The sequence below is a fragment of the Grampus griseus genome, assembly GCF_964374135.1.
Source record: "Grampus griseus genome assembly, chromosome: 6".
Classification (NCBI taxonomy): domain Eukaryota; kingdom Metazoa; phylum Chordata; class Mammalia; order Artiodactyla; family Delphinidae; genus Grampus; species Grampus griseus.
The window spans coordinates 82414287-82439908 of NC_139000.1; the positions used below are offsets into that span (position 1 = coordinate 82414287).

General features: G+C 42.2%; 1 protein-coding gene across 6 annotated transcripts in view; it reads left to right on the forward strand.

Annotated features, from left to right (window-relative positions):
• Positions 1-10390: 10390 nt before the first annotated feature.
• Positions 10391-25622, forward strand: part of NTRK2 (neurotrophic receptor tyrosine kinase 2) — a gene marked incomplete at both ends in the record, with an annotated part of 377341 nt that continues 362109 nt past the window's right edge. For all 6 annotated transcript variants that reach the window (XM_082655915.1, XM_082655916.1, XM_082655917.1 and 3 more), the window contains one exon: positions 10391-10602. In XM_082655915.1, coding sequence (XP_082512041.1) covers positions 10391-10602 — 212 coding nt within the window. The remainder of the gene's footprint in view (positions 10603-25622) is intronic.

Here is a 25622-nt window from a genome sequence, read left to right on the forward strand (position 1 = left end):
CCTGTCATGTTGAATAATTTTTATCAGTGATTTAAATGGATGCATGAGAAGCATATATATTAAAACTGCAGGTGAAAAAATATAGGAAGAACAATGGGGTTGTTGGATGGAAGATTCGAGATTTTGTAAGCCTCAAAAAAACTCAATGATCTGGGTCATTGATTCAAAGATAACAGCAATGGGGTTTTTAGGAAGGATAAATGTTGAGTTGATAACTTAAAAACAAAAGTAAATAAAATTTTCCACACCAAAAGAGTAAAAAGAAACAGATAAAAGATGTATTGATATATTTTATGTAACCTAATAAATTCAAAATATTATTTCAATATAAAATCAATCAATATAAAATTTTTTGAGATATTTTTCCTTCTTTTCTTTCTTTCTTTGTTTTTTTTTCTTTTTCTTTTTCTTTAACTAAATCTTTACTCTTAAGTGTGTATTTTACACTTACAGCACATTTCATTTTGGACTGGCCACATTTCAAGTACTCAGCCACTCAGGCTACTGGCTACCATATTGGACAGCATGGGTCTAGAAGGATATTGGTCATAAACTATGGACGTTGAAGATCACAACCATGATGTTGAAACCTTTGGAAACAGGTAATAATAAATGGATAAAGAACCTGGAGATGTTTAAAAAGGACATGAACACTACATTTGAATACTGAAAGGGGTGTGACATGGAGAAAGGGTTTCATCGTTTTTTCTTTTGCAGCTAAGAGGTTAAAACTAAGGAGCAATGGATGAGAATTATTAGGGATGCAGATACAGACTTCCATAAAAATGGAACTTTCTAGTAATTAGAGGTGTGCAAAATGGGATTAACTTTAATTCGACCAACATATTATTGCGCTCCATTCAAGGTATTCTGTTAGATGTCAAGGTTACCATGACAAATAAGAGAATTACTTCCCTCAAAGAGTTGGTGACAATTTAATGACTAACTTTAATATAATCTGTAAAGTTCTTATTACTAACGTGCTGATAAGGGAGGGTTGCTGGAAGTGTTCAGGCCGACTTAGAATTGTATCCTCTTGTAGAGAGGATTTCTGCAAATGACTGAGACATTGTACTTTGCCAGTGGATCTCAAACTTGTTTGTGAATCACAGTAAGAAATGCCTTCATAACACAATCCAGTGCACCGCATAATGAAAGAGAGCTTGTGTGATATACCTGTGTGATATACCTTGATGTTTTGTATTCTAGTATAGCCTAGTCTATTTCATTAGAAATGTCCTCGTCACAACCCACTAAGTTGACTTATTAATGGGTTGCTACTTCAGTTAGAGGAACTTTTAGTTAAGTATCTGTAGAGGTCTGTTATAATTGAATGCTTGTACCTTTTTACCTTTAAGGGTTTTATGGCTCTAAACACTGTTCTTTGCATGGATTGTAATTGCCAGTTGAATTGGAGCCAGGAACTTGACTGCCCTAATAAATCTAGGCTGGGTGGCACAGAAAAGACATACCATAACTGTTTATTGAGGAATAAGTAAACTCCTTTGTAAAAAACAGAGTTCTTTGATGGTGTGATAAGATAGCTCTTGATCAAATAGGACAACACAGGGGCAGGTATGGATATTGATACAGGACTATTGACATAGACTAGGAAAACAACTTAGAGTTTACCATGAGACCTAGTCAGACTGATGGTTCAAACTTATATTTCAGGGTCACCCAGTTATCCGTGACTTCAATTTCCTGGAGCTCTGTCAAATATTCTCCATATGCTCTTACCTTTAGGTGTTCATAAAATCTCCATAAGTCTGTTGACTTAGCATGTGTTAAGTGTATGACTAAGAGTTAAAAGTGGAAGGTTTGGACACAGGGAAGGAAGGAAGTGGGATGAGATCATGGGTGTGGCTATGGTTCAGGGTGACAGGGCAGCGTGGAGTTCACCAACTATGTGGGGAGAGATGGGAAAATGTGAGACCCTAACTCAGAGCTGGAGGGTGTGAGGTTGAAAACAGTTTGGAAACTTTCTGAACAGCAAAAGAGGGGATTGGGGTGAGAGGGAGAGTGGAGCTAGTCATGAATATCAGCCTCTGGCTCCAGTGTTGAAGGTGCTACATCCCCAAACACTTCCCATTTATGGATGCTGTGGTACCTGAAATTCCTTTGGATTATGTCTTCTCCCCAGTGTCCTCTACTAACATACAGATATTCCCGGGAAAGTGAAACATCCAGTGGTGAACATTATTTAGGTTGTAAACATGCTTTAGATTCAGTTCTTTCCACCAAAGGGAGGGACTCTAGAAATAGGATAACACTGGATCTGAGGGGAAAAGAGGCAGCAAAAAGAGGAAAAGGTGAAAAAAACAAAAGGCATGTGATGGGTAAGGAGGTTACTAATGCCAAAGAAACATTTCACAGGTTTTCTGATCTGTCCTCCTCTTCCTTCAAACAGCCTCTCTGATCTTTCTAGGTTACCAATGTTACATTTGGTGTCAGTAATTCTCTGCCTTTCTCCATATGCACACACCCACAAAACACATCATCGGCTTTCTTTGTAGGGTCAGACTATATATTACCATGTGACTTGCCTTATTCACTTAATATACTATGGACAAGCCTCCAGGTCAATGCATATAGTTTTAACTCATTTTAATTAGGTGTGTAATGTTAAAAAAATGGAAGCATTGTAATTTACTGAGTTTCTCTACTATTAATGGCCATTTGGGCTCTTGTAGGTGTGAGCCACTATCTTTTGAATGATGGTTTCCGCAAACATTTTTCAAAATGTGAAAACTATTACATTGTAGGTCCCTCTAAAATTAGAACATCACTGAATCTGAGTTTATTAAAAAGTTTCCAGACTTTGTAATTGCTTCCTTAAATTGGAGGTGCTAATAGCATTTCAATGGGAACAAGAAGCTGATGATAGGAGGATCTAGGACAGTGTTTCTTTCTTGCTTTTTTTTTTTCCAAATTTTTATTAAATATTTTTATGCAGTTTTAAGATCACAGTTAAAGTACTTTAGCATGTTATAGCTTTACAGAGGTATAATTGAAGTATAATAAACTAAACATATTTAAACGTACAATTTGATAATATTGAAACCATCACCACAATAAAGATAATGAATACATTCATCATCCTCTTAACTTCCTTGTGTCCCTATTTCATTTCTCCTTCGGGCTCTTCCCTGCCCACTCCTTGCACCTCACTAGCAATCTCTGATTTGTTTTATGTCATGATAGTTTACATTTTCTATAGATTTATAAAAATGGGATCATACTGGGTATACTCTTTTTGTCTGGTTTCTCTCACTTAGCATAATTATTCTGAGATTCATCCATATGGTTGCAGGTATCAATAGTTGATTGCTTTTCATTGTTGAGTGGCATTTCATTGTATGGATATGCCACAATTTGTTTATCCATTTACCTAATGATGAATATTCGAACTGTTTCAGTTTTTGGCTATACAAAAAAAGCTGCATGAATACTCATGTTAAGTTGCTGTGTGGACATATCTCCTCGGTAAATTCATAAAAGTGGAATGGCTGGGTCACATGGTAGGTGTATGCTTCAATTTTTAAGAAACTGTTCTACTTTTCCAAAGTGGTTGTGTCATTTTACTCTCCTACCAGCAGTGTATGAGAGTTCCAGTTGCTCCATATTCTCGCCAACACTTGATGTGGTGAGTCTTTTTAATTTTAGCCATTCTAAAATTACAATGAGATGTAGGTATCTCATTGTAATTTTAATTTGCATTTCCCCAATGACTAATGATGTTGAGCATCTTCTCTTGTGCTTATTTGCCACCTGTATACCTTCTTTGGTAAAGTGTAGGTTGAAATTATTTGCACACTTTTAAAATTGTTTATTATTATTAAGTTTTGAGAGTTCTTTATAAACTCTCCACAAGCCCTTTATTAGATATTTGATTTGCAAATATGTCTCCCAGTTTTGGGCTTTTATTTTCATTCTCTTAAAAGCATGTTTTGAAGAGCAGAAATTATTAATTTTTATAAAATCCAATTTATCCATTTTTCCTTTTATATATTGTGCTTTATTTCTAAGTATTTTATATTTTATGCTGTTGTAATTAGTATTATTTAAAAAATTTAATTCCTTATTTTTTTGTTGCTAGTATATGATACAATTAATTTGTAAACATTTAACTTGTATCCTGCCAACTTGATAATTCACTTATTAACATGAATAGCTTTTTTTGTAGATTCTATTGGATTTTCTATGTAGGAGATCATGTCGTTTGTTTATAAAGGTAGTTCTATTCTTCTTTTCCAATATGGATGTTTTTTATTTATATTTCTTGACTTATTGCACCCACTAGAATCTGTAGCAGAATGTTGAATAGAAATGGTGAAAGTGGATATCCTTGTCTCCTTCTTGATATTTGGGAAAGAGCATTCTGTCTTCCACTTTAAGCATTATGTTAGCTGTAGAGTTCTTTTGTAGATTCTATTTATCAATTGAGGATATTACCTTTTATTTCTAGTTTGCCAAGAGTTTTCAGGAATAGATGTTGGACTTGGTCAAATACTTTTTCTGTGTCTTTTGAAATGGTGATATAATTTTAGCTTTTTAGTCTGCAAATATGGTAAATTTCATTGATTGATTTTTAAATATTAAACTAAAATTCATTTGCTTGATCATGATGTTTTTGGGTGTATGGTGTTTTGCTGGATTCAATTTGATGAAATTTTGTTTAGAATTTTAACAGTTATATTCATGAGGGATATTTACTTTGTTGTTTTCTTTTCCTGTAATGTCTTTGTCTGATTTTGGTATCAAGGCAATGCTGGGCTCACGGAATGAGTTGGAAAGTGTTCCTTCCTCTTCATTTTCCTGGTATATTTTGGTACTATTCATTTTCTGGTCTTATTTTTCCTTAATTATTTTGTGGAATTCACCAGTGAAGCCATCTGGGCCTGGAGTTTTCTTATAGGAAGATTTTAAATTATAAATTTAACTTCTGAAATAGATACAGGACTATTCAGGTAACCTATTGCTTCTATAGTGAGCTTTGTTAGCTTTTATCTCTCATTTCATTTAAATTGCCAGCTTTATCTGCATAGCGTTGTTCACAATATTTTCTTATTATTCCTTTAATATCCATAGACTCTCCAGTGTTGTCATTTCTTTCATTCCTGTTATTGATAATTTGTGTCTTCTCTCTTTCATTTCTGGTCAGTCTGGCTAGAGGTTTATCAATTTTACCCATCTTCTCAAAGAATCAGCTTTTGGTTTCATAGATTTTCTCTCTTGTTTTTCTGTTTTTTGTTTTATTGCATTGTTTTCCATTCCTCTCTCCTGTTTACTTTGTGTTTAATTTGTTCTCCTTTCTCTGGTTTCTTAAGGTGGAAATTGAGGTCATTTGTTAGAAACCTTTCTTCTTTTCGGGTATTTAGTGCTATAGAATTCCTCCTAAATACCTGAAGATGCTTTAGTGGCATCCCACAAATTCTTTTTCTAAAAATTTGTTTAACTTCTGCCTTTTTTTCCAGCTTTATTGAGCACAAATTCTGATATGTGGTATTTTCAGTTTCCCTTCTGAATGTTTCTTTGACCCTGTTCCCTTTTATCTTTTCTTCCCCTGCCCTCAGGTAGTTTCATTACCTGCATGTGCTAATCAGTACTTTGCTGAATATTTAAGAGGGACCCTCTGCAGACCTCTGGGGTGCTCTCTCACTACAGCACTCTCTTCCATGCTACTCTGTCCTTGTGAACTCTGCCCTCCTTGATTTCCCTGGACTCTCAGCTATATCTCGTTAACTCAGGGAGTTGGACTCTGCCTGGGTTCCCTCACCCTGAGCCACAGCCTTCATTGTCTTGTGTCCACTGTCCTGAAAATTGTTGTTTCAGGTGTTTTGTTCAGTGTGTTGTTGGTTTGACTGGGAGGTTAAATGTTCCCTATTACTCCATCTTAGTCAGAAGCAGAAACTGGCAGTATTTCTGTTTCTGTTTTAATAACCCAGTATTGAATGTTAAAATCAATTTATTGTGTTATTACAAGCATTAGAAAATGAAATCGTATAAAATAGAAAACAAAATATCATTGTATTCTATGCATTAAGAGAAAATAAGTTTTGTTTAGTGCATATGTGTATGTGTGCCTTGGATTGTGATATAAAAGGCATTTCTTTCTGTAGGCCATGGTGAAAATAGTTTGAGAAACATTGTTCTAGGTACATCATGGTCCAGTACAGGCAAGAGTCTGCAATACTTAGTCTCCATCTCTGCCTTGAAGAGTTCATATGATCTAGGGAAAATTATCTCTGTTTTATTTTGTCCACCTGAAAAATGTTCACTATCACCTACAAAGCCATGGTCTGAGAATCCGTGATATCTCTGTGAAATACCTTGTAGGTCTTAAACTGAGATAGATTCATAATTCTATGGGTTGAGAAACAGTTACTGATTGCCCAGTGTGTTTCAGGCACTGTGCATGAAAATGTTGAGGTACCAGCCTTAACCAGAGGGAAGCCTTCCCTGACCTAGCGCCAGAACATACCTGGCCACTAGAGAAGGCAGAAAGTCAGGCTTCAAGAAATGCTGTGAGTTTTCACAGCACAGGGAAGATTGTGGAGACAGGAAGGAAGGTGTCCAGGGATAATCATTCAGGTAGACTTGCAGGGTTAGAGGTTAAGAAAGTGAGAATGTGGGGACTTCCCTAGTGGTCCAGGGGTTAAGAATCTGCCTTCTTAGTTCCCCAACGCGGGCTCCATCCCTGGTCAGGGAACTAAGATCCCACATGTCCTGGGGCAACTAAGCCCACGTGCCACAACCAGAGAGCAGCCCAGCGAGCTGCAAGGAAGAGCTTGCTTCATTGCATGCAGCAATGAAGATCTGGCAGGTGCCAACTAAGACCCGACGCAGACAAATAAACAAATAAATATTTTTTAAAAAAGAAAAGAAAAGAAAAACAAAGAAAGTGAGAATGTGGATGGCCTATTTGAGGAATCTCAACTTCAGTTTATTTCATTAAACACACATATATTTTAATACCCACTACATCCTTGAGATGTGTTAATGAAAAAATAAAGATCCTTGCTTTCATGCAGTTTACATTCTACTGGGAGAGATACAATAACTAGTAAATATAATAAGTAAATGATCTGTTAAAAGATGGTAAGTACTATAGAAGAAACAGGGCAGGAAGGGAAGGGTGATTAGAAGTGAGGCCGCCAGTTTTAATTTTAAGTGAGAGAAATTCAGTGGGGGCATATTTAGAATCTAAATATAATAGTATTATATATCTATTATAATACAAATTCTAAAGATATCCCAACATAATTAGAATCTTCTGGTCTGCACACCACTCTAAAACTGTCCTTTGGATGTTGCACTGACAGTTTGCAGCCACTAGGGTGCAAATGGGCCATTTCTGGGAAAAATGGGATGAGAGTGGAGGTGTGAGAGAGATGTGGATATTTCTGTATACACTCTTCCCCCAGGTGTTCCGCAGGGGCAGCTCCATTAAGGACATCGGCAAGGCAGGAGGAGGAGTGTTATTGTATGACCTGGACCAAGACATTTTTGCCCTTGGCTTCCCTACTTTGGCACATCCTCACCCAGCAGGGGCCGAGCTAGAAATGAACTTCAGTCTGGCCATTCAGCATCCAATGCGTGTCACAGCCGAGTGATGATGGAGAGAGGAAGGCCTACTGGCCTTGTCCTCCCGCCCTGCAACGAGATTTTTGGATGCTGCGCAAGGATTCCCGCTTACACTCAGCGCCCAGGGTCTGTACGAAAAGCCCCACTGAATGCTCTCAGTTCCCTTGTAATATTTAAGGCGTTGCCGAGATCTGAGCATTCACTTTGACGTTCGGGGTTCTCGATCCTTCCCACCCCAAGCATCTTCGGACAGATTGGTGACCGTTCTTATCCTTTGGATGAGATCCCATCCCGTCGCCCTTTTTCGCGCGGAGGGCAGCCCGCCTTTTCCCGGGGCGGAAGCTAGGCGAGGACTGGATAGCCGAGCTCGAGTCGGGCAGGGGCGCGCACGCGTCGGGCACCGCCGGTTGCGCATCTGGAGCCAGAGCGCGCCCCCCGCGCAGTGCCCGGCGCGGCCGCGGCAGTGGGTTGGTGCTCCCAAGCGTGCCGGGAGCTCTCTTCCCGCGCGGGGGCACCAGAGCCCTCGGAAGTGTGAGGCACTGCGGTGCATTTTCCCAGTTCCCTTTTAAATGACTGCGGAAAAACAGACTCTCCGTGCCGCAAATGGGAAGACGGATTCTCAGACAAGGCTTGCGAATGCCCCGCAGCCATCATTTAACTGCACCCGCAGAGCAGTTACGGTTTGTCACCCGACCCTCCCGGATCGCCTCATTTGTCCCTAGTGAGATCCCGAGGCTCTGCCCGCGCCGGGCTTCTCAGTAGCTGGATGTATGACGTGCTCCGGGCAGCGCGGGCGCAGGGCACGCGTTCGCGCACACCCGCGCACACACGAAAAGGCGCAAGGTACGGCAGGGGAGCAAGGGCTCTGGGTGCCCCGCGTGGGGGTGGGCATCGCGGGGAATGAAGCTAAGATCTGGGAATGGCTTCATCCTGACAGGTTGAAGGATGAGAAAAAATGACGCGGCGCCACACATCGGACAGGCCAGGGTTGCTGCCGCGCATTTAGGGAACCCAATACGCGTCAGGCGCGCTCCCTTTCCCTCACATGTCTCTGTTTCCCGGGCGTGTGATGCCAGAAAACAGCAGGAAAAAGACCCACTTAGAGAGCTAGAGTTGCGTTTGGAGACTCCCCTTCCTCTGCCAAAGCACAAACAGGAAGACCCTCCAAAAACACCGATCCCCAAATAGATGGCCCGGAATGGGGGCGGTTATCCTTGGTTACCAATGCTGGACACGTTTTGGTGTTTACAATATTTATTTATTTTTAGGATAGCTCGTCCTCCCTTTTAGGCAGGATGGGAAAGGAGAATGCAGCCTGGAGGGAGAAGGGAGGGAGGATTCCTATAAGAATCAGCGCATTTTTCAGAGCTGAACCGAGACCGGTTTCCATTTCAAAAAAGGAGACGGCCTCTTCTGCGTTATTAGAAGAGACCGTGGTGTGTAGGGACTGGGAGGCGTCAGAGCGGAGCAACGGTTCATCTCAGAGGTACCTGGATCTAAATGCACGCACACACAAGCACACACAGGCGCGCGCGTCTATACGGCCGGGCTGTGTGCGGGTGTGCGCGTGTGTGAACTCCCACATGCTGCTGCTGTCTGCTTCTGGCCAGTGGCACCGATGCTTCCCTCCTCTCTGCTCGCCCCCAGATTCCCCTCCTCTCCCTGTTGCTTTTGTCTGGAGGGTGTTATGGGTTTGTGTGTGTATGAGCGTGTGTGTTTTTGGATTTCAGACTAATTTTCTGGAGTTTCTGCCCCTGCTCTGCGTCAGCCCTCACGTCACTTCACCAGCAGTAGCAGAGGCGGCGGCGGCGGCGGCGGCGGCGGCGGTTCCCGGAATTGGGTTGGAGCAGGAGCCTCGCTCGCTCCTTCGCTCGCGCTCTCCGAGCTCCGTGCCCAGCGGCAGGAGGAGCCTGGACCCAGGCGCCGCCGGCGGGCGGTAGGTGCCAGAGCCCGGGTGAGCAGCGCGGACAGTGCCCTCCGTCGTCTCGGCCCTCACTGTCCCCCGCTGGGGCGGCCGCGGCGGCTCCCCAGGTGGGACGCGCCGCGCCACCTGCCCGCGCCCCCTGCGCCCAGGGGCCGTGGCGGATTCTGCAGCATCATTCGGGAGCCCCGTCGCGGAACCATCGTCCCTGGCAGTCTCCGCGTCTCCCTTTAAAGGGTCCTCCCCCTGGTCCGTGTCATGGAATCCTGTCGCGGGGACCCTTGCCCTATTTCCCCTCCCTCAACCTCAGGCTCAGGGAAAGAGTGAGCACACCGGAGGCCCCGCGGCGTCAGTGCCATCGAGGAGCCAGTTTATTCCTGGGGCCGGAGCTGGGCACTCATGCATCCACAGTCCCCGGCGGGGCTCGGGGTGGGGGTGACGCGAGCGCGGAGGGAGAGTACCCCAATTCGTGGTGTATGGGGTCTTCAGCTCAGTCTTACGCGTGTCTGTTTGTCCTCAGCCCCGAGGTGCGTCCCGGATCTCAGCGCGAGTCTAGCCAGGAGCCTGCGCCCCAGAGCGTCCCGGGAGCGCCGCGGGCCGGTGCTCGGCTCGGTGGGCCATGCAGCGGCGGCCGCGGCGGAGCCCCGAGCGGCGGTAGCGCCCCCTGTGAGGAGGCCCGGGATGCCCCTGCCACTGTGAACGGTGCCGTCCGCCAGGACACGCTCAGCCCCGGACACGCTCGGCTCTGCACCCCTGAGACGAGCACCAAGAGGAGACAGCGGCGAGCGGGGCAAAGGCCACCCAGCACCGGCAGGGGAGACCGACCGGTGCCGCGCAGGGACACGTACTCAGTCTGACTCGGGCTGGCACTGGTGGCTAGGAATGTCGTCCTGGACGACGTGGCATGGGCCCGCCATGGCGCAGCTCTGGGGCTTCTGCTGGCTGATCGTGGGCTTCTGGAGGGCCGCTCTTGCCTGTCCCACATCCTGCAAATGCAGCGCCTCTCGGATCTGGTGCAGCGACCCTTTTCCTGGCATCGTGGCATTTCCGAGGCTGGAGTCTACCAGTGCAGACCCCGAGAACATCACCGAAATGTGAGTTGCTGGTGCTTTCCCTCCTTCCTCCTCTCCTGGCCTCTAGGGCCGGGGCTGGCCAGGCGGGTCCGTCCTGGGCATGAGTGTTGTTTCAAGTCTGGGGAGAAGTCAGAGGTGAGAGGTGCAGGGCTGGACCATCTGTCAGTTACCTGTTTCACTGCCTTGGGGCTGCTGACACGAGAAGTGTGACAATTTAAAATGTTCCAAATGTCTACTATATTATATTCCTATGCACTTTATATTTCAAAGCCCTGCTGGGTGTACTTTAGGCTTTCCATATGAAATAACTTAGTTTTGGATATTTTTGTTTCATAAGGTGCTCTGTGTATATTGTGTTAGGAGAAGTTCCAGTCATATTTATGAGAAAGGAGGTTAAAATAATTAACTTTAGAAAAATCTGTTGAAGGAAGTTAGAGTCCCCCCACTTAGCTTCGTTCTTTGAGGTTTGGAGTTCACCAATTTCCCTTTTCATTTTATATATCAGATTTTGCTTGGGAGATTGCATCCAGAGATGGCCTTGAAAATGATCTGTAAGAGGAGAAGTTCTGAGAGTTGAAATGCACTGGCTCAAAAGAGAAAATGTGATCGTTGGAAGCCTAAAAGCCTGGTCTGATTTAATTTGGACTTGACTTCCCAGAGATATAATTTTGAGACCATTTGGATTATAAATCTTAATCGCCCATTGAATAGTTCCCCAGGACGAAGTTGGATGATAAAGCAGTGTGTAATAATCTGATGAATGCTACCTTTAGCCTGGGACCCCTAGGTCCCTGGAAATGCTTGAGCTTGTCCTGGTCGAATGGAGAAGCAGAATTATGTATTTCTGTCCTCCTATTCTGATGCCTTGTGACAAATCCATTACCAAGTAGGAATTCACCAGTCCTTTCTCCAGCATGCCCCTGTCCCCTCTATTAGAGATTCCCTGCCCCCCCCCCCACCTCCCAGGGACTTTGCCATTTTATGTGTTTCATTGACATGAGATTTTATTCATCCATATAGAGGCTTATAAGGCCAAGTTTCTCCTGGTTTTCTTGAGGCTGTTTGACACCACGATAGGCAGCCCTGAAAGTAGGGCTTGGGCTGTGGCCTTCCGGTTGGCGAGTGCGCATGCATTTCCTCCCCCCCACGGATAACGCCCACCCTGGTTGTGCCAACGTAGTTGACTGAGACAACCTGTTTTTTAATGTAAGTAAGAGACCTTCCCAGTCTCTGTTGTTTGTTCTGCTGGTGATGCTCCTGTTAGAAGGCTCAGGCAGAAGGCAATGACAACAGAACAGAGCAGAAACGTGCCGGCGCAGCAGTGCTGAGATGTGCCGGGAGCAGCCAACTGTCAGGCTGGCTCTGGGATGCTCGGATGGCAATCGTTTTGGCAAGGAGGGCAGAGGCAGGGCTGGAGAGGAAGGGTGGGTAGGGCCCCGACTGCGCTGGCCCTGGCTTGGGCTGGTGGAAGCGTGCCAGGCTGGTCAAAGTGTCCGTGGCCCTCTGTCAGGATCTGTGTCTTTTTCATGAGATGGGGTGTCAGTAGTCAGATGGAGGAAGCCATATGGAATTCAGAGCTCTTTAGACTATTCTGAGGCCATGGGGAGTGTCTGTATACAGTTCGATGTTGTTTTCTTTTGTGATTGTTTATAAATTCTGTATTAGGTGATAGATACGTAATGAAGGAGGAAAACTAGGGCCTATTTTTTTCATTTTAGTACTTTTTAAGGCCATAATTGGAGGAAAAATAAAACTCTTTAAATTTCAAAAATATTACTTTACGCCTTAGTGGTCTTAGCTGCCTGATATATATGAAATTAACAGACTTGAGTAGAGCTTTCATGTATTAGTTCTCACAATTGTTGTTGCTTTTTTATCTGATGGCAGGTTCCTATTTTCAGGCTTAATTTTTTTTTTTTTTTACATTTACCAAAGCATTTGTCACAGTTATTCATTTAATAATGGCTAACCATAACTCCTAATTTCTACTCATTTTCTTCTTTTGATTTGAAAATCCACTGAGACTGATAGAACGGAGAGGTGTGTAGGCTAAGTGTTCATGATGGAGAATTAGGTTAGAAACATGAGTCAGGCTGATAGGGGTGAACTCTGAGAAAAAGTACTTTTGTCTGCTCATCCCCTCAGCTTTATTTGAGCCTGGGCAGTTTGTGTCCCAGTGTCTTTGTCTGTAGAATGTATTGAAATCTTTGTTTGGAAAGCACTTTGTATAATTATTTTGAATTTTGCTGCTTTGATATCAAAGTGACATCAGTGGTAGGGCTTGTTTCACTCTCATCCTTATATGACACCATCTGTGCTGTCTTTCTTACATATTAATATTTGCTTAAACAGCTTTTAAATTCTCGGCCAGTGGATACCAGCTGCAGTTGAAACCAAATTACACTTTTTTTTTAAACTTTGTTATTAGACCCAATGGTATTCCTAAAATAACCTGTTTTAAAGTTCTAGTTTAATGGAGTTTAGCTGAAATTATATGTTTCTATCTTTTAAAAATAGGACCAATGTAACTAAATAAACCATGATTAGAACTTGCTGAAACAACAGTTTACCCTATCATTTAAAAATAGTAAATCTTTTAATATCTATATCTTGGGGGGAAAGCACAACCATTGTGCCTTTTAAGGTGCAGAGAGAGCGCCTGGTAGAACATTTTACAAATATATGTATAGACCAATTAAGGGAGAGGATTTTATTTTTTGATGCTATATGCATATTTTAAGCCACATTGACATTTCGTTTTCAGTCACTGTTTGAACCTATTTTATTAAAAATCTCCCCTTCACAGTATCTGTCTCATACTCTTTACCCACTAACGTGACCCCTGTCTAGATCTACTTCTGTCTATAGATACACATCACAGCTGCCTAACATCACACTGCCAGTATGTGCCAGCTTCTGTTATTTGGAGATGGTTACACCAAAACAGTGCTAAGTTAAATTTACGAACAATACTATTGTCACATATAAATGGGATTCAAGAGTAAAGTCTGTGGTTGGAGTTATGTAACCAGACCTTTAAGTCTCAGAATGTGGCAAAATGCTTTGCAAAGGACAAGTTCTGTCTCACCTAGTGGTAAAAGGTATGGTTGAAATATAAAATAGGTCATGGATTTGTAAAAATTGTGGTCAGAAACACATGACATAGAGTCTGCCGTATCAGAAGTGTTAAGTATATTCACATGGGTGTGAAAGGGCATTTTTATATTGCCCATATTTTATGAAGACCAGCACTGACCTTTTATTTCTAATTTTCCTTGGTGACATTTGCTGATTTTGGATTAATATTTGGAGACCAGTCTAATATTTTTCCTCTTAGGACAACATAAATAGAATTTGTAGCTTCTGCTGCCAGAGCCTCTGTATGCAATTTATTGTTGGCTTGGTTAAGCAGCTGTAATGTTATGTCATTAACCCATTGATTTTGGCTCTCTCACCTTAGTAAGCTTTTCCATGGCAATTAATTGTACTAAAAAAAATTCTGGATCCATTATAAGGATTCAGTGAAAGGCATCGGATTTTATTACTCTGATATTACTTCTCAGCCCCTCCATTGGGGCTTCTAGAACCTTGAATTGTGCTTTACATGCATTTAAGAACCACAGACTAAGTTTTGAGTGTGGTTGCATAAGCCACACTGGACTTATTAATAAATAAGGTGGTCTTATTTACATCATTCATTATTCAATACAACTTGCAAGCTGGAGTTGAAAGCATGTTGTCTTCCTGGTGAAGGTATTTACAGAATTCAGCTCAGCACAACCATTTGAAATCTTCTTAGTTTCATATCTTCTATCTCTACATTGAGGAGGTTTTTATTACATTGGGTAAAACAACTGAGAGATCCCCTGACCTTCTGACCCTACTTTCTTCCACCTCCCCCTTTCCATCACCTCTCATTGACTATAAAGGAAAATGTGTTTGATTTTTTTTTTCTTCTCCGAAAAGTGATATTTCCTTATGGGAATTCGGAGCACTAGAGTTAAGAGAAGAGCCTGGGTTATATGCTATTAGAAGCAAGTAATGGGAAGTTGAGATGATGTGGTCATAGCTCTGCAGCACTGTGTTTAGTTCTGTTTAAGATCTTTCAGTGTTTCTATCCCATAAACCTCTGTTTGTGTTTTTTCAATATTCCCTTGTAAAGACATTTTCTAAGCCAAAAAGTTGGCTGAGCAGCTGAGAGTTGAGGTCTCTTTCTCCTCAGGAACATTCTGTATGATTTCTTTGACTATCTCTAGGTCATAGGGCTGTAAAACCTAGAGTTTTTATTTAGCTGGGGAAAGGGAATTGAATTTCTTTTCTTTTTCTGTTTTAGGTTTCCTTTTCTTCTTTTCTTTCTTTCTCTTTCTCTCTCTCTCTCTCTCTCTTTCTTTTTTATCCCTTGCTCCCTTCTTTCCTTTCCTTTTTTTTTTTTTTTTAACCTTTGGTACCAAGCAAGTGCCTCCTGTTTTAACTCATTGCTCATCTTGCCTGTTAGGAAGAGAAACATTATCAAGCCATTACTGAATATCATACCCTGACATTATCCCTCCAACTAACTTTACCACTTTTCTAGAGACCTTCTTATAGGTTCAAAAGCTGTGGGGTAGAATGTGACATTGAACCTGCTGTTCCTTAGAGCAATACCAAGTTTTGGTTCTTCTTAGTGTTTACAAATCAATTGGGTGATTTGGGGGAGTGGTTATTTAGACAGGGCGATGTTTTTCTTGTTTGATGTATGTGAGAGAAAGAAAGGGATAGAAAAAACCTGAGCCTTGCGTTATTAATAGTTGATTGACCATTGTCATAATTTATTTGGTCTAAGTCTTTAAAACACAAATCTCACTACCCAGGTGGCAGAGATCTGAGCTCTGCATTGGCCTGATAATTTTAGCTCCATATTTGATTTCTTTATTTTTATTTTTTAACATCTTTATTGGAGTATAATTGCTTTACAACAGTGTGTTAGTTTCTGCTGTATAACAAAGTGAATCAGCTATACATATACGTATATCCCCATATCTCCTCCCTCTTGCGTCTCCCTCCCACCCTCCCTATCTGATCCCTCTAGGTGGTCACAAAGCACCGAGCTGATCTCCCTGTGCTATGCAGCTGCTTCCCACTAGCTATCTATTTTACATTTGGTAGTGTATATATGACCATGCCACTCTCTCACTTCATCCCAGCTTACCCTTCCCCCTCCCCGTGTCCAGATCCCACATAATCAGGATGCCTTCTCACCACTCACTTTGCTCTGTGGGCTGTCCAAAGGACTGGGAAGTCATAAATATTCATCTCAGAGATGAAGGAGTGAATGAATGCATGTGTTTGTTCTAAAACTGGGAAGAAAAATAATGCATAGGTACTAAGCTTACATATTTCCAAAGAACCCCATATGTTACAGAAAGCTGGAGTCAGGAGTTACCTGATCTTGAAACAGCTCCTTAATGTTTCTGGGCCTGAGCTTGTCAGATGTAAACCTAGGGCTTTGGATTCCATGCTCTGATTCTGAAGCTCCGCAAAGCTTTCGTTCAGGAGAAAGTGCAGTTTATACATCAGCTATCAAGTAATAGTGGTGCTGTGTGCTCAGAGCCCAGCAGCGAGAGAATCTGAGGACTTTTAGTGTCATCATGTCCTATGTGCATGTTTTCAGTATCTACTCTGAATTCTCCAAGCCATCCATGTCTTTTTAAAAATTTTTATTTTTAAAGACGCAGACGTAAAGAATGGACTTGAGGACATGGGGAGGGGGAAGTTGTAAGCTGGGGTGAAGTGAGAGAGTAGCATGGACATATATATACTACCAAATGTAAAATAGATAGCTAGTGGGAAGCAGCCACATAGCACAGGGAGATCAGCTCGGTGCTTTGTGACCACCTAGAGGGGTGGTATAGGGAGGGTGGGAGGGAGACGCAAGAGGGAGGGGATATGGGCATATATGTATACATATAGCTGATTCAGTTTGTTATAAAGCAGAAACTGACACAACATGATAAAGCAATTATACTCCAATAAATATGTTAAAAATTTTATTTTTGATTATTTTTATTAGAATATAGTTGATTTACAATGTTGTGTTAGTTTCAGGTGTACAGAAAAGTGAATCTGTTATACATATACATATATCCACTTTTTTTTTAAGATTCTTTTCCCATATAGGTTATTTCAGAGTACATCCATGTCTCTTTAAATGTGAGCTGCTCAGAAGACTCGTGGCATGTTAGTGCTGGGCTGATGAGACCAAGGCCACAGGGTCACTTAAAATCAGGATCACGGGAAAAAAGGGGCTTTAGAAATGCTTTGCTCCAACCTCCTCTGCATGAACAAGGGGCAGTGAAGAGAGTCGCTTTTAAGGACACGGTGCATTAAAGACATCGTGGGGCCTAGAAGCTTCCTCCTGGCATCCCGAAGTGCCAAGGTCCTCACTTTAGGATGCCTCCCCTCTGTTCTGTGTCCTTGGACTGGTCCTGACTCCAGCTCACCATCTGAGAAGCATCAGAGATGTGCAGACAAGCTTGGTCTGGCTAAGTCCACGTGAACCCGTCTCCACTGGAGACAAAGCAGTTAAAAAGTTCATGAGCTCCTGATCCCAAAGCAATGACTTGATCTTTACATGGGAAGAAATACAGTTTTTTTGTTTACTTTACTGTGAGTGTGTTTGTTTGTTTTAATTTTAAGTCTTCCTCTTCTGTAAGTAATGCATACACAAAAGTCAGACTACAGAGAAAAGCCTTCATGAGTTGGCTGCAGTGAGGGACGCTGACCTTGCACCTGCTGGACCATCTTGGTAGGTTGGGATAGGAGGGAGGGCAGAGCAGACAGAGCAGAATGGAGGCTGCTGCCCTGGAGTCCTTGCCACAGTCAGGGGTGGTTATGTACGTGGAGGAACCCACAGCCCTGTGTACAAAGTCTGTCTTAGCTGCCATGAAAGCCCTGTGGCCAGAGAGTACTATTCTTTCCAGCCTTCTCTTTTCCCCTGACTTCTCACTGCCCCAAGATTGATGGCTGAGCCAGTGAACAAGCTTAAGGGGTATGGACTCACGTTCAGAATTCATTCTGCTACCATTTACGCAGCCTGCACTAAGGCTTTTCCAGTTATGAGCACACTTCTGAGACATACACAATACCTCTGGTTTCACGCAGGGCTTCTCCCCAAGGGGCCTGGAAAGCACTTTACAGACATCTGCTTATTTAGTTCTGAAGTAGGTGGGAAGGTCCTGACAGCCTCGGAGGGACTGTCAGGTTGATTGGCTTGCCCAGGGCTCTCTGGTCAAGCAGAGAATAATTCAGGAGAGAATTTTATCTAGCTCTGGCTTAGGGCTTTGTCTGCTCAGCCCCACCTGCCCAGATTTCGCCTTGAGAGTACAAGCAATTTTAGGAGGAGTAGATATTCAAATGTTCACAAGTTAAACGGCATGGCAGCGGGAAGGAGGTGGACTGAGGCTTCATCCATGTCTTTTCCCTTCTACCATCATCTCCTCCTTTGTAACCTGTTATACTATTAAAAGATAAATGATTTGTATGTCCTTGGGAATATTGCATCTTCTAGTATAGGGTAAAAATTTTAATAATCACACATCATTTACAGTTCCCTTTTTTACTGCAGAGAATGACCTATTGCTATCTAGTACCCCACCCTTTCCTGTAATCTTCATATCCCAATAATTTCTTGGGCAGGCAGACACCCCCCCCACCAGAATTCTATTTATGTGTGTACCATGTGTCTATGAATATATACATATACGTATAAAACTCTACTAGATGTGGTCCTTTCAGACTTAATTATCTTGAATTGTACAATTTTTCTAACAATTTAGGATTTACTTCCTTAAACCATCCAGACTTTAAAAAAAATTGAGATATAATAGACTTACAACACTACATTAGTTTCAGTCATGCAACATAATGATTCAATATTTGCGTATTTTGCAAAATGATCACCACAGTAAATCTAGTTAACATCCATCAGCACACATAGTTAGCACATTGTTTTCGTGTGATGAGAATTTTGAAGATCTACTCTCTTAGCAAGTTTCAAATATATAATACGGTCTTGTTGATTATAATCACCATGCTGTACATTACATCCCCACCCAGACTTTTAAAAAATTTGTTTTAATCATTCTGCATTTCTCTCGATGAGGACCTGACAGGAGGTCTTCTCTGGGTGAAATATGTGAGCTTTATAGCAGCGAGTCCGTTAGCCGACCTGGCTACTCAGAAACCCATGTGTCTGTGCTCTTTGATCAGTCCTCCACAGAAACAAAAATTTTATTTCAGTGAAGTATTTTTGAACAGTTCTACAATAGCGTCATTTAAACCAAAAGACATTAAAATTTTGGTTTTTGACCTCTGAAATATGGTGCACTTTAAAAGGTGGGTTCTTCTAAACTCTAATCTTTGTCATAAGAGTTGTTTCTGCTTCATGTGCCCTGGAGTTCCCTGCTGGGAGGTGGTAGAGGGGTCTGGGCCCAAATTCTCTGACTGTGGCGCGCCGTGGGGGCAGCTCGCTTCCCTTCTTGAGCCTGGGCTTACTTACCATTCACTCCCCGGGCCGGGGAGTGGTGGGCCAGAGAGCTTGACACGGTGGCCGCTAAGTTCTCTGGCAAGGCGTGGTAGAAAAACAAGCACCTCTCTCCAAACAACCCAACCAACCAACCAACCACATACCCTTTTTGGTCTGCTTTCAGCTTTACTTCACAGCCCCTCTGCTGTCACCCTGAACTCAGAGTGTCACGGGGGATTTTGCTTCTGGCGTGTTGTCCTTGCACTCTAGTTTTGGCCTTCTCCCTCTGTGACCCTTCAGTCTCCTTCCTCTGTTTCTGGTGATGTTTCTTATCCCCCTCCCCGCTGCCCCCAACGCGCACACACAGACACAGACACACACACACACGCGCTCAGGCAGGTGCTTGGCTGCAAAGCCCCTTTCGTGGATTGTGAAGAAATCTTGGGTTACAGGACCTGTGGGTCATCACCATGGTTCCACCTGAACCTGGCCTACTAAGGTTAATGTAGTCAGAGAGGCAGCAGCATAAAGGAACCTGGTGTAACTGAAGGGGACCTGGATGGGGGGAGATGGGAGTGGGGGTTCATATCCACACTCTCACAGCATCAGAACCTGGGATCCTGGGTGAGCCGTTTAATCTCACCAGCCAGTCCCCTAATCCTGAAACAGAAGGTTGGGATTCAGATGGACTCTAATTTCTGAAAGGTTCTGTGGTTCTGAATCAGTCAGCCATGGGCACCAGTGTTTCCTTTTCTGTCCTGGAATTCGCCCTTGCCTCCTCCTCTGGGCCAGCCCAGAGCTTGCTCTAGTCCTCCTGGTGGCTTAAACAACAGAGTCCTCTCAGTGAGTTTCTCTAAGTCCACCTCTGTAGCTCAGGTCAGATGGCTTTGCAGGTTACCTGCTCCCTGCCAACCTGGGTGGCAGTGCTCCTAAGGTTTCCCACTCATTGAAACAAACATTTTTTTGATCGTTTTCTTAACGTCTACTCTCTACCTGCACTTTTAGGTAATTGCATCAGCTAATCCATATGTTCACATGTGATCGGAACACCCGCCACTCTGGTGTGTCCTGACCTTTTCAGCTCACTCTTGGTGCATTCCTGTGGGTGATGCTCCGGAGGGATCTCTTACTGGCTTGCCTCTTTGCCAGTCTCCATCTTCTATGACCCCCAAAGCAGGAATGTGCACTGAAATCAAATCTCATCTTCCTGCCCCCATCAACTTTTCCTTTCCTTCTGGCTGGAATATGTTTCCCGATTGTCATTTGGGCTGCCTGCCATCTAATTCAAACTTCATGCAAACGTTAGTTCAGTTCAACTAGTGTTTATTGAGGACATTAGTGATGCTACAGACAAATAAAGTACTTTACGGAAGCAAGAAGCCCCTGAGTAGTTTATATCTAGTGGGAGAGACAGATCTAATTTTAATATGATGTGATAAGGACAGTCAGTGCACATGAGGCTAAAACCCACATTTATATGGTGATTGTTTCAGCTTCAGCCAGACGTGGGGCCCATCACAAAGGGTGCTCCCTTTCAAACGTGCATACATTACACTGTTAATAGTGGGAGCCGTAGACATGTAGACTGGATGTGAGCAATCCCCATTTCTACTTCCTATGATGGCAGTAACCCAGCTGAGTTTGGTTATTTTTTCTCTGTCAATATTTGTGATGTTCTTGTGGCCTCATCCACTTATATTCCATTTGAACAAACTGCCTGTATCTGAAACGAACCTTTTTCTTCCAGTAGACGGGAAGGGCTGGAACGCCTTTGGCTGAAACTAGTCACTCCACCTCTATTACAGATCCCATCCCCTCAGACTTTTCACTGTTGATGACTATCCTTCTCTCATCTGTATTTTCAGTCTCTTTCTCTTGTCAACATCAGAATTTAAGCAGGACCAGGTCCCTTCCTTCTTAGAAAAGTTTTCCTTTAGCTCTGTCCCCTCTCCTTCCATTTCCCTTTAGTCTCGGCCCTTTCCTCTCTACCTTCCAATCCTGATCTTAGAAGACTGGGCTGTATTTGTTGTGTCTGTTTCCTCCCCTCCCAAACCAGTCTCAGCCCACTGCTTCATCAAACTTGCTCTGCCTTCCCCAAAGACCTTCACAGGACTAAATCCAAAGCGTATTTCTTTGTCCTTCTCTCATTTGCTTCTTAGCAGAACTTGGCCTCATTTCTCACTCTCCCTGAAGCATCCTTTTTCTTTGGCCTTGGTGTCAATGAACTTTCCTTGTTTTCTTCCTATCCCTCTGGCCAGGGAGAGTCTTCTTACTTAAGGGCTTCCTTTTCCCTGCTTCTCTCCTAAAAGTTGATGCCTCTTTGGCTTCGTTCCTAGGGCTGCTTCTTTTCCTGGGATATGTCATCCTCACCTATGACTTCCGTTGCCTTCTGCATGCTGTTTATGTCCTAATAATCGTCCCCATCAACTATCAGGGATGACCTTTGGGTCGTCTGCCTACTGAACATCGCTCCTGGATATGTCATAGTGCATCACGCTCGACATTTCCAAATTAAATCATCATGGTCACCCCAAACCATCTCCAGTGTTCCCTATGTTAATGGATGGCGCCACTGCCCACTTGGTCAAAAGGTTTTGCACGTCCAGAACCTTGGCTTCTTCCTCTCTTTAACCCTTGTATTCACTCAATTATCAAGTCTTGCCAATTCACTTCTCTAAATATTTCTTAAATTTGTCCAATTCTTTTTATCTCTACTACCCGCATTCATTCTCTCGTTTATTCTTCCTTCCAACAGATATTAACGCATCTGCTCTGTGTCATGCTAAGTACTTGGGATCTGGTCGAAAGAAAGACTGACCTGGTTTCTTCTCCTTACCAAGCTTGCAGTCTGGGAGGGGAAATGAACATCAAACAAGTACTTACATAACCAAAAAGTTAATTCATTCCACCGTCATTTTTGCCTACAATGCTGCAACGGCTTCCTACATGGCATCCTGGTCTCCAGTCTTGCCCCCTCTCTACCCATATACCACACTGCGCTAGGGTGTTCTTTCCAAAATGCTATCTTATGTCACTGCTTCTAATTGCCCCATGGCTCCCCATGTCTCTTAAAATAAAGTCCAAAGGTATTTTTTTTTCAGGTTAAAACAAAACCAAATCAAACCAGATTGTCAGTATATCGCTATATAGCAAAGCATGTAACTATCACATAGACCCGAATAAACAGATCAACGTAACAGTTGCTTTCTACACTAGCAGATCTATAATGGAGAACAAATTATAACTGGAAGCTTGCTTGGTGATCTTGGAATTAGAGCAAGGGCACTTAATTCTGCATTTAAAATGTTAAATGGCATTAAGCTAAGCTTGCCTGAGGCATCTATCTCCATAATGGGAGAGCCTTCACAAAAGGGAATGCAGAACTTGAAGTACTTTGGCCCAGACCTGTGTCCCCTGGATCGACACTCCTTTCTCTCTCCTTCATTCACTGCCAGGCACCAATTCTGATTGACACATTCTTTCTTTAGAAAGGTTAGTGCCTTTAGCCAAGACTTCCTCAAGCCTGGGAGCCTTTCTGAGTCTTTAAAGTGATTTTGCACATTTTTTCTTTGAAATGCATTAAGTTTATTGTATGGAATTTTATTAGTAATTAGTTTTTTTTTAAAAAGTAATATTTGAATGTGATAAGACATATGATCAGTATAAAGAAGTGTATCATGAGAAGTTAGTCTCCAACCTACTAATCCCTCAGCCTCTCTCTCCAGTAGAAACTTTGATTTTAGTTTGTGTGTCTGCTTCTAGAAATAGTCTACTCATAACATGAGTATGTGAGTATGTGTGTATATATATATATATATATATACAATATATATATATATAATATATATATTATATATATATATATATATTATATGTGTATATAATATATATATACAATTTTTATGCAAATGAGGGGCATGCGATAGTGTTCTACATCTTGGTGTTTTTTTTACTTAACAGCATATCTTAAAAATGTTTCTGTATCCGCATATGTACTCAAACCTTTTTTTTTTTTCCCACAGCCACACATTACCCATTGAATGAATAGTTTTTATTTAACTCACCTCCAGTTGAACAACCTTGTGCTCAAGTTCTTGCACACGTGCATGATTTTCCTAGAATTTGAATTGCAGGGACATTTGCAAGACATTTGTGATTTGATAGATATTGCCAAGTTGTCTGGCAAAAAGATCACACCATTTTATTTTCCCACCCAAACTGGAAGCACCTCTTTTTCTACAGCCAAGCCAATACTGTTTGTCATCAAACCTCTTGACCTTTGTCAATCATATTCTTGGGAAATAGCATCTCATCATTGTTTTATTTCACAGTTCTGTAATTATGATCTAGGTTAAAAATCTTTTTATATACATGTAAGCCATTTGTATTTCTTTTCCTGTGAACTATGTATCCCTTAACCATTTTCTTTTTGGTTTTTTTTTTTTTTTTTTGGCATTACGCGGGCCCCTCACTGCTGTGGCCCCTCCCGTTGCGGAGCACAGGCTCCAGACACACAGGCTTAGCGGCCATGGCTCACGGGCCCAGCCGCCGCGCGGCATGTGGGATCTTCCCGGACCGGGGCACGAACCCGTGTCCCCTGCATCGGCAGGCGGACTCTCAACCACTGCGCCACCAGGGAAGCCCCCATTTTCTTTTTCTATTGGTTTGGTGACCTTTTCAAAAAATGGATTCCTAAAATCTGTTTAACAATAAGAAAAATTTATGCTTTGTCTAATGTTTTGCTTGTCTTCTGATGTTGATTATAGTTCTTTTTTTGGTAACGCAGAATTAAATGTTTTTGTAGTAAAATTTATTATTTCCTTATGGCTTCTGTATTGTAAATGTAGCTAAAAAGAGTCTTCCCTTCTATAAGAGATTAAAATAAGTCTCCTATATTTTCTTCTGTTACCTTTACTATTTCATGCTTCTGTATTTAAAGCTTTGCTCTATCTGGAGTTTTAAAATATAAGAAGTGAAGTAGCAAAAAAAATTGTTTTATATTTTTTCAAGAGCTAATCAGCCCATCAGGTCTCTTGACACCATTGATTATATAATTCGAACTTTCCCTCACTAATTTAAAATAACAATTTGATTAAGTATGAAGATCATCTTTGTATTTTGGCCTATTTTGACATCTGTCCTCTTCTGTTAATCAGTTTGTCTGTTTACATGCTAGCACTAAACTTTTTATCTCCTAAAGTTTCGTATACATATATATAAATTTTTCTACCTGAAGTATTAGTCTTACTCATCAATTACCTTCAGAATTTTCAAGAGTATTCTTGCATGATAATTTTTTCCATATGAATTTTAGGAACTGCTTGCCTAGCTCCCCCCGCATGATATTGATGTTCTAAATTAGGGTAACATTATATTTATATATTAAAAACTCACAATTTCTTAACAAGTCTTAAAAGCCTTGCATCCTCAAATTCAAACCCATTTCTCTAGCCTCATTTTTTGCCTCTCCCTTTCTTTAATACGATGATGCAGCCTCCTTGAGCTTTAAATTCCCCTATGGAGCTCTAGTCTCCCAGGCTTCACACTGGCTGTTCTCTCTGCCAGGAACACCATTTTCATGGCTTCTGCCTCCGGCTAACTTCCTCTGCCTCTCCACCTCTGGGCTATGTGTCTCTTCTGTGTGTTCTTATAGCCCCCTACCCAGTGTTTCCCAATCCCACCATAGGTCACCTAGTATTGTAAATGTGCACCTGAGTACCTGTCTCTACACCCCCTTAGAATATAAACTGCATGAATTTAGGCAGGAACCATGTGGATCTTGTTTATTGCTGTTCCCCAGCACAATGTTCTAGATCTCCATGTTATACACAGACTCAAGGATATATGCATATGTATTCCCCTCCCCTACAAATCTATCATTTAGAATTCCAAATTAGAGTATTTATAGGTTGTTCTTTGGGCTGTCAAAGTGTAAATTTCTAGACATGACTTTTATAAAGTCATCAGATTAAGATGTTTGTTTACATAAATAACCTTTATGGAATTAAGTAGCGCTATGTTGGTTCATGCACAATAAGAAATCAATTCATCGTAGAGACAGTATAGCTGGAAAGGAAGAAAGGCAAAGCTTTGATGAGGCAGGCTGATTGTGTATCCAACAGGAAGGAGAGACAGGGAAGAGATGGAGGGTGAATGTAAGCAGACGAAGAGAGATGCAGAACAGGCCAGCTCAAAAACAAGGTAAATCCAGGGAAGAAGAATCATTCCAGGAACATCCGATCTCCAACAAACAAATGGGTCTAATGGGGAAGATTTGTGCCTTTTCTGTTGTGTAATAGCTAATAATGCATATCCCAGTGGATCAATTCCAGTTTTCCCTGTGACTGCATTTATGGTGCTTCACTTAAAAAGCGATTCTGGAGGAAGGAGATACGGGCATATATGTTTATGTATAGCTGATTCATTTTGTTATACAGCAGAAACTAACACATCGTTGTAAAGCAATAATACTCCGATAAAGATGTTAAAAAAAATAAAAAAATAAAGTGCAGGCGAGCAGGACAGGGTAAAAAAAAAA